At 49.7% G+C, this 9,503-nt stretch overlaps 1 protein-coding gene across 1 annotated transcript; it reads left to right on the plus strand.

The window, feature by feature from the left end:
* The first annotated feature begins 200 nt into the window (after positions 1–200).
* Positions 201–9,112, plus strand: CUNH20orf85 (chromosome unknown C20orf85 homolog). Its single transcript, XM_031373782.1, has 4 exons — positions 201–374; positions 3,455–3,536; positions 5,246–5,347; positions 8,801–9,112. The coding sequence occupies exons 1-4, from the start codon at positions 307–309 to the stop codon at positions 8,957–8,959; spliced, it is 411 nt and encodes a 136-aa protein (XP_031229642.1). The 5' UTR covers positions 201–306; the 3' UTR covers positions 8,960–9,112.
* Positions 9,113–9,503: the final 391 nt, after the last annotated feature.

The following is a 9,503-nucleotide window of genomic DNA, read 5'->3' on the forward strand; positions in this document are numbered from 1 at the left end:
GTCAGAGGTGGAACGTGCTGAGCCCTGTGAGTAATTCCCAGTATCGAAAGAGGAGTGGGGATCTTGGTGCTAAGTCCAGAGGTCTCTCAGAGGAGCACTGACAGGATGACCACTGGGTGCTCAGAGGGCAGAGGCCAGGGGCAAGCTTCAGGGACTCTCTTCCCCTGCAGGTGTGCCGTGCTTCCGCTTCCGCTTCCTTGTCACGTGTGACCTACCAACCGGTCTCCCAGCAACCGGACTACAACTAAGGTCCCAGAGTCCAAGGCAGGAGCACTCGGGTTTGGGTTAGCGGAGACTGCAGGAGCCATGGCGCAGAAACTGCTCAGCACCACGGCTGCAGAGCGCATGAACCTTGTAGCCCAGGACGAGATCTGGTAAGGCCCGTTGGGCTGGGCGCTTCTCACAAGTCGCGAACACACCATGATGGCCTCAGTTTCCCCACCAAGACCAGAAGACAGTCGACCACTGGGAGTAACAGGAGTGCTCTAAGAATAATTGGGGTCAACGTTAGGGACACGGGGATACCTCAGTCTTGCCACCCTTCCCTCCTGCCCACCGCAGAGACTGGAAGAATACTAATAGGAAATTTAAAAAGAAGAAACAAAATTAAAACACTAATTTTTGACAACCTCGAAGGAGAGATGGTTTACCCTTTCTTGGTTTTCTCTGATTCTTTTAAATGAGAAGAAAGTTTAATTTTAAAAGATCCAGGGCTGCGTGTGGTGTCACAAGCCTAGGACAGTAGCACACGGGTTTGGGTTTGAGGAGACCTGGGAAGCCGTGGGAAGAAGCCGCTTAGCACCACGGCAGCGTGGAGCTGCAGAGACAGGTGGATCTCTGTGAATCTAAGGCCAGGGTAGTCTACACAGTGAGACCTGTCTCAAACAGCAACAGCAGCAGCAACAGCAACAACAAATTCATTCCCTGACTTGTCTCCATCAGGCATCTGTAATGGATATTTTTGAACGCTTAATAGTATTCCATTATTTGGCATTTTAACCACTATATGAAGTCTAATTTAAACCTTAGATGCAAGAAACATCTGTCTCCTCTCCTCCATTACCTCCCTCCCTCCCTCCTCTCTCTCCCTCCCTCCCTTCCCCCCTCCCTCCCTCTCTTCCTCCTTCCCTCCCTCTATCAGCACTGGGTATGAATCTGGAGCCTCAAGAATGCTGGGCATGTTCTCCAACACTGAATGTCACCCCAGCTTTCTTTATCCTGCTTTTAATCTCGAGTCACCCAGGCTGGCCTTGAACTCACAACCCTCCTACTGCAGCCGCCTGATACCTAGGGTGGCAGACTCCTGGCTCCCCTCCTCACTTAAGCTCCCTAGTAACCGCCTCTGTGACTTTTATCGCCTTTTTCGACCCCCGTGTGGGTGGCTGAGGTGTGAGACAAATGAAGAGCCAGCTTTATATTGGGACTTTCATTAGGATTGTTTCATAGGAAGCTGTGTAATTCTTGTATGTGGAAAAGTGTCATTTCCCACAAACTGCACAGTCTCGGTGCCTTAGGTATCTATGACCACCCACGAGCCCCCTCAGGAGGAAACAGTACCCTTTCTTTCCCACTCCACCAGACAAATTCCTACATACCTTTCAAGACCCAAGTCAAAAGGCCCCTCCTCTCGTAACAGGCCCTCCTGAGCCTCCAGACTCTGATGTCCAGTGCCCAGCGTGGTTCCTGAGCATTGGAAGTGAACGAGGTCAAACCTTGGGTTAGCTAGAGATGAAAAACTGACAAACTTCAAAGATTCATACCCAAAAAAAAGCACCATGGGAATGAATGCCAGTTGTCTATTTTCACTCCCTTCTTGATATGGCTACAGGGAATTTTACGGCCACTTTTGTGGTTCCTGTTTGAGCTCATGTTGGCTATATCACTATGAGAACTAGACTCTGGGACTGGAGCAACAGCTGGGCAGGTGGAGGTGTGTGTTCACAGAGAGCGCTGATGGCCTGATAGTAAACCCTAGAACCCTGGGAAAGGTGGGCTGTCCAGCCTTCTGGCCTGCACATGAGTGCCCATACTCAGACGCAGGCATACACGAGACAGACTCTAGGGCTAGGAGAGGGCTCAACCTGGAAAGTGTTGGCACACAAGGATGAAGACCCAAGTCTGACTCCAGAGCCCATGTAGGAAGCCTGGTGTGCGGTGAGCACTTACAATCCCGGGGCCTGGGAGGACTTACAATCCCTGGGGCCTGGGAGGAAACCGGCAAGTCCCTGGAACCTTCTGGTTGGCCAGTGTAGCCTGATCAGTGAGCCCAGCTCCTGCTGAGAGATCCTATCTCCATGACAAAGTGGAGGAACTCTGAAGAGTGACAGTTGTGCTGGCTAGTCTTATGTCAACTCGACTCAAGCTTGAGTAGCCAGAGAGGATCAAGCTTCAGTTGAGAAAACACCTCAATAAGATCAGGCTGCAGGCAAACCTATAGAGCATTTTCTTCATTAGTGATTGACAGAGGAGGGCCCAGCCCATTGTGAGTGGCGCCATCCCTGGGCTAGTGGTCCTGGGTTCTATAAGAAAGCTGAGCAACCCAGGGGAGGCAAGCCAGTCAGCAGCACCCCTCCATGGCCTCTGCATCAGCTCCTGCCTCCAGGTTCCTGCTATGTTTGCTTTCTCTCCTGCCTTCCTTCCATGATGAACAGTGACGTGGATGTGTAAGCCAAGTGCATCCTTTCCCTCCCAACTTGATTCCTGGTTATGGTGTCTCATCACAGAAATGACAACACCTAAGATAGCACCCAAGGTTGACCTCTGGCCTTCACACAGACCCGCACAAGGGAACACACACACACAAATAAGTAAATAAAAAGGAATAGACTTTGTTCTCCAGGCTTGGAGCCCAGGATATATAGCAAGGCCCCAAAACTCTGCAGAGATGGGGGAGGGGTGCAGATTCTGATTCCCAAATAGGAGCTTGAAGGATCAAGTTGGACTTCATGTTTACAGGACCCAGCACCACCAGCTGCCTCTCAGCTCTGCTCACGGGTGGATTGGAGTGGGTGGGTGGAGCATAGGGGGCCACCATTTAAAGTTCACACTTTCTGAGTTTACACTTGCAGGAAACCAGGGCCAGGTGTCATTTTGAGTTCCCTGCCCTATCCCCATGGGCACTTCTCTGCCTCATGATACCCTTTATCTCTGGATACAGAGCAAGAAAATTCACACTCAGACATCCCTCTAGCAGCCAGCCCCAGTCCCACCTGATCCCCACACCACGCCATCTCTTCCCACCACTGCCTCCTCTCTTGCTTTGGCCAGGGTCTCCTCATAAGCTAAGAGAGGCTCAGTCAAGAGCATCAAAGTTTCTCTTGCTCCAGCTCCACCCACACGCCCTGCAGATCCACTAGCCAGTCAGTGTGCAGAGCACATAGGCAAGCGTGCTCTTGGGTGTTTACACAGGGCTTCCTGAAGGCGCCACCTCCTACTAACTGTTTCTCTGTCTCAGGAAATATCGTCTGAAGGCCGAAAGTGAAGCCCGGCAAAACTGGCCAGCAAAGTGGGGATATTTAACAACTTCCATGAAAGAGGTAATTAAGAAGTTCATCAGAGCCTTCTTCCCCTCCTCTGTCTCCAGGCTGTAACCAGTCATGTCAGGAAATAAATGGCTACCATCTGACACTCAGCAAGAATGTACTGAGAGAAGCTTAGATGACTTTGTGGGTGAGTGCCATGCAACAGGACACCCAATGTCCTCTTCTGGCATCTGCATGTACAGGTACATACATGCATACATAAGCACATGCACATATATGTACACATGCACACATGGACACACACATGCACACATAGGCATACATACACACAGAGCATACATGTACACTGCACACATGAGTGCATACCCACCCACATACACACACGCAAATTTGCACACATGGACACATGCACACACCCATGGTGCACACACACGCACACACACACACACACACACACACACTAATTAAGTAGCTTCATTTCTGCTCCCCTAAATCCAGAGGTTCCTTCCTTTGAGTTGTCACAGAGCACTCTCAAGGTGCGGTGTGTGTGCAAAGCACATCATCTGATCCAGCTTTTCGGCTTGCACAGCAGCCAGGTGCACGGGGATGCCGCTGCACACCCATCTTTAATAAAAAGACCACTGAGTACAAAGAATGATGGCTAGCCACAAGACTGGCAAAGGGGATGCCAAGGTGAGGAGCCGGCCGACCTCAGTCTCACTCTGAGGCAGCCTGGCTGCCTTCCCTCTGTGATGTGAGGTGGTAGCTCTCACCTAACTGACTGAAGGCAGAGGTAGAACAAAGGTATGGGGGACCTTCTCCAGGCCTAGAGGCAAGGGGAGCTGGAAGGAGTAACTGAGACAGCATCCTCCCTCCCAGGTGTTCCCTGAAGTGTGGGTCACACATCCGGATGTCTACAAGAGGCTAGGCAGATGACAGAATCAGAAGGGGCAAGTGTCACAAATAAGGAATGGTGGGGACATGGGCAGAGAGACAACGCAGAGGTAATGCTTTCCAATTTCCCCGGAGTCCCAGCGTTCCCACAAAGCCCACTTACAGAGTGAGCAGGTCCTATTTATAAAGAACACTCTCTAGACACTCGTAATATCTAGTGGGCCTCCAGGGGGGGTCTGTTTGGGACATAACTACCTCTAGCCAGACACCACATGCAGGGAAACCATGACCAGAACTGCACAGTTCAAAGTATTATAGCTCACAGCAGTGGAAGCCCCACCCACAGCTCACCCGAGGCACGACTTTGAAATTATGCCATTTGTAATGAGGTTTTTTTAAAAAATTCTTAAGACAGTTATACGGTTTGAAATTCGATGCATAAAGTAAGGGCCTTAATAATGTACTGTTCGCAAGTGATCTGATATTAATATTCCTCGTGTGTAATTAAATTGGGTTTCCAGGGAATTTTAAATGGCTTTAAATTATCCCAGAGTGTGGGGCGTTCCTTTCTGGTCAGAAAACCTGATCTTGGAACTGACGTGGACATTTTTTTAGTTTAAATTCTTGACCAGGGAAGTCTTCTCTGGTCCCATGGTAGGAATATTGATTCCTGGACTTCACCAAGGGCCACTCGGGGGTAGCTCAGCAGCTCAGATCCCACTTCCAACACTTTCTACTTGTGCCGGGAGCAGTAGTGCCTCTGCTTGAAGCCCCACGGCTACCATATGTCACATGTGGCCTCTGGGGTGCATGAGCAGCCCATGCCCTATCCTTGGCCTGAGGTTCTGATCTCTGGGGTCCTGTTTCAGCTGCTCGAGGGTGAAGAAGAGCCACAAACCCCAAAGCCCAAGATTGAGCTGCCCAGCCACTTCCGCGTCCATCCAGTGAGCCCCATGGACAAATACATCAAGGTTCGCAAAACCTTTTTCACACCCCTTTCTAAGAGAAAAGTAAGTTCCCGCTGCGGACTGTGGTCAGTCCAGCAGCCAGAGGTGAGGACATGGCTATGCTGGGCAGGCACAGGAGACCCAGAAGCAGTCTGGGAACCTCCTTAGTAAGATACCTATAAACATATGAGAGTCATTAGCTCCCTCTCGTGTGTGTGTGTGTGTGTGTGTGTGTGTGTGTGTGTGTGTGTGTCCCACAGTCTTTACATATTAAAAGTTCAATCCATTTTAAATGTCCAATGTCTTTTAAAATTCAAAGTCTCTTAACTGTGGGCTCCACTAAAATACTTTCTTCCTTCAAGAGGGAAAAATATCAGGGCACAGTAACAATCAAAAGCAAAACCAATGTCTGGAATCCAACATTGCTCCTCTAAGGGCTTTGGTCACTTCTTCAGCTCTGCCCTTTGTAGCACACATCTTGTCTTCTAGGCTCCAGATGCCTGTACTCCACTGCTGCTGCTGTCCTTGGTGGTCATTGCATGGTACTGGCATTCCCAAAACACTGCTGTGACTAGGCTTCACCAATAGCCTCTCATAGGCTCTCTTCATGGTGCCAAGCCTCAACTCCTTTGCATAACCCCTTCAGTCCTGGGCCATCAATTGCAACTGAGGCTGCACCTTCACCAATGGCCTTCCATGGCCTTTCATAGTACCAAGCCTCAGCTGCTCTCCATGACCCCTTCATGCCTTCAAAACCAGCACCACCTGGGTGACTCTTACACATTACCAAGTCCTGCTGCAGCACAAGGTACAACCTTGGCTATCTCTGGAACACAGCCTCTTTGTGCTCTCAGAAAACACTTCCCAGATGTCACCTCAGTGATGCTGGTCTCTTCTTAATCACTGCTAATTTCTTAGCTCCAGCTAACCAGCATCAATAGTCCCAGTTATGCAAAGTTTTCGATTTAGTAGTTCTGGTATCTTGTTAATCACAGCTGATACTCCAGCCCCAGCTAACCAGAACCACAGAATCTTCACAATCAAAGCAACATGGCCCTGATAAGAGTCTTTAATCTTCCCTCTGAAATTTCATAAGCCAGGCCTCCATCTTCTGAACTGTTCTCACCATGATCTTCCAAGCCCCTACAGAACATCCCACAGAGTTCTTAACAATCAGTGGCTCTTCTAGCTCAAAGTTCCAAAGTCCTTCCACAGTCCTCCCCAAAACATAGTCAGGTTGTCACAGGAATACCCTACTATGCTGGTATCAATTTGTCTTAGTCAGGGTTTGTATTCCTGCACAAACATCATGACCAAGAAGCAAGTTGGTGAGGAAAGGGTTTATTTGGCTTACTTCCACATTGCTGTTATCACAAAGGAAGTCAAGACTGGAACTCAAGCAGGTCAGAAAGCAGGAGCTGACGCAGAGGTCATAGAGTGATGTTCCTTACTGGCTTGCGCGTACACACACATGCACACATGCATACATGCGCATATAAACACAAACATGCATACGAACACATGTGTGTATAAACATGAACATACAACTATACATATGCATATATAAACATACACAGGCACACACATGTCTATACAAATATGCACACACATATGTACACACACATTACCAGACCAGGTAAGCAGGTGAGTCTCAGATTTACAGTGAGATCTGAACCTGAGTTCTGCAGTGCTGTTAAGCCCCTGTGCTATCTTGGATGAGTGGCCTGGATCTCTGTGTCTCCACTTCCTCTCTGTATCTCAGGGTTACCAGAGCACCTGCCTTGGAGACTGGGGTCCTGTGGGCAGTGTGCTTGAAGGACTGGGGACAGGGATCGGCATTTTTCAGGAATCTTCTCTTTGGGAGGCCATTACTGGGTACTAGGGGAAAAATCGGGGGGAGGGGCAAGCATGAAGAGGATCCTCAGTCAACAGGAAAGTCAGGCGATGCACAGGGTGGGCAGTGCTCCAGAGGGGAACAAGAACCATGAGCAGCGCCCCCCGGGGGTGGCCAGCCAGTCTGTCTCAGCCAGTGAGCCACAGATTCAGTGAGACAAGGTAGGGAACCATTGAGGAAGACACACGCTATGCCAGCTAGTTTTCAATCAACTTGACACAAGCTAGGGTCACTTGAGAAGAGGGACTCTCAACTGAGAAAATTCTTCCATAAGATTTGCCAGTGGGCAAGTCTGAGTGTATGTTCTAAATTATGGATTGATGTGGGAGGGCCCAGCCCATTGTGGGTGGTGGCACTACCTAGAGGCATGTGGTCCTGGGCTGTCTAAGAAAGCAGGCTGAGCAAGCCATGAGCAGCAGGCCAATGAGCAGCACCCTTCCCGTAGCCCCTGCATCAGCTCCTGCCTACAGGTTCCTCCCTGACTTCCCTGGATGATGGGATACAAGCTGTCAGATCAAATTCACCCTTTTCTTCCTAGCTTGTTTTTTGTCATGGTGTTTTATTACAGGACTAGAAACCCCAACTAAGACGTCAGTCCTTTCAGTTAGCCTTCTCAACCTGGCACAGCCTACAGCCATCTGAGAGAAGAGCCTCAACTAAGGAAGTGCCTAGATTCCATTAGCCTACGGACATAAATGGGGTGGGGACCGGGGGAGGGGGTGGTGGTGATGGTTCTGGATTGTCAATTGTTGTTAGAGGCTTCAGCCTGCTGTGGGCAGCACCATCCCTAGGCCAGCCCACTGTGGGCAGCACCATCCCTAGGCAAGTGCCCTGGGCTTTACAACACAGCCATCTAACCAGGATCCTGTGAGGGAGCTAGGGAATGAGCCAACAAGCAGCATCCCTCCATGATGTCTACCTCAGCATCCCTCCATGATGTCTACCTCAGCATCCCTCCATGATTTCTACCTCAGCATCCCTCCATGATTTCTACCTCAGCTTCCCTCCATGATGTCTACCTCGGTATCCCTCCATGATGTCTACCTCAGCATCCCTCCATGATTTCTACCTCAGCATCCTGCCCTGCCCTGCTCTGGGGATGAGCTGTCACTTGGACCCTTTCTTCCCCAGGATGCCTTTGGTCAGCGTGTTACCACAGAAATAGAAAAGGAGCTCAGTGAACACCCAAAAGCCAAACTCTAGCCTACACACACACACATACACACACACACACAGACAGACATATGTACACACATACACATGTATACACACATGCACACATGCATAGACATATACATGAACACACATACATATACACACGTGCACTCTCACATACACAAACACATGCACACACATACATGCACACACCTTAAACTCTGGCTGGTGGAAAGTGGCTATTTCATCACACACTGCTTAATATCGGCTTTTCTGTCTTCCCCATGCTAAGCTTCCTTGGCACTGTAGGCACCCTGTGGCATGTGTGGTCATTTGCCCTACAGTGAGATTCTAGTCTTCTTCCTCCTGTCGGCATGTGGGCAGGAAGGAGTCTTCCCTTTGACTAATTCCTTGCATTTCTTCTTCAGATTCTCCCGTCACCCCCAGTCCCAAAGACCACCCAGGGCTTCATTGGATGGCGATCTGGGATGCCATCCCTGTACTGCTTGGAGAAGTACACAGAGATCTGCAGCTGCAAAGGGGCTTATGCCCGAGAGCTGTGCTGGCCTAAGCAAGGCGTACACTGAGCACATCAGCGTCTGCCCCGGGCAGGGTGCGCACTGTGCCTGAGTGAGCATCCCTGATGCTTTGAGGAACAACAGTTTGCCGTGGGCATTGCCATTTGTTGGTGCTTCTAGCATCTTTTGGCTAAAGTAAGGTAAAATAGATAGATACCCTAGTTTATTGGTTTGTTTGTATGTTTGTTGATTCTGTGGGAATTCCTAGCCATGCCTGTGGCTGGGGTTGCAGGTCAGTTGGCTTGTAAAACAGGCACAACGCTCACTTTAGAAACTGGGATTGCTAGAAATCTGTAGTCACAGCATGCAGGACACAGAAACAGAAGAGACGCGTTCAAAAGTACCCTTGGCATATCAGGTTTGAAACTAGCCTGAGTTATATGGTCTGTTGTCTTAAAAAAGGAAGTACTTGAAAGCATCAGGCCCCGTGGTCCAGGCGTGTCAGCACAGCTGCTCGAGAGCCCTGAAGCGACAGGATCACAGACTCAAAGATTACCTAGGGTGCAGAGTGAGCTGAGAAGTCTGGGAAACCCAGTAAGACTGGCTCTCAAAA

This window comes from Mastomys coucha, unplaced genomic scaffold (genome assembly GCF_008632895.1).
Source record: "Mastomys coucha isolate ucsf_1 unplaced genomic scaffold, UCSF_Mcou_1 pScaffold15, whole genome shotgun sequence".
Classification (NCBI taxonomy): domain Eukaryota; kingdom Metazoa; phylum Chordata; class Mammalia; order Rodentia; family Muridae; genus Mastomys; species Mastomys coucha.

What these genes read in the sequence shown, in the direction of transcription:
- CUNH20orf85 (XM_031373782.1), top strand. Translation starts at nt 307, where the DNA reads ATGGCGCAGAAACTGCTCAGCACCACGGCTGCAGAGCGCATGAACCTT. An exon ending in GTAGCCCAGGACGAGATCTG is followed by an intron (nt 375 to 3,454) that starts GTAAGGCCCGTT and finishes TCTCTGTCTCAG; the next exon opens with GAAATATCGTCTGAAGGCCG. An exon ending in CCATGGACAAATACATCAAG is followed by an intron (nt 5,348 to 8,800) that starts GTTCGCAAAACC and finishes TTTCTTCTTCAG; the next exon opens with ATTCTCCCGTCACCCCCAGT.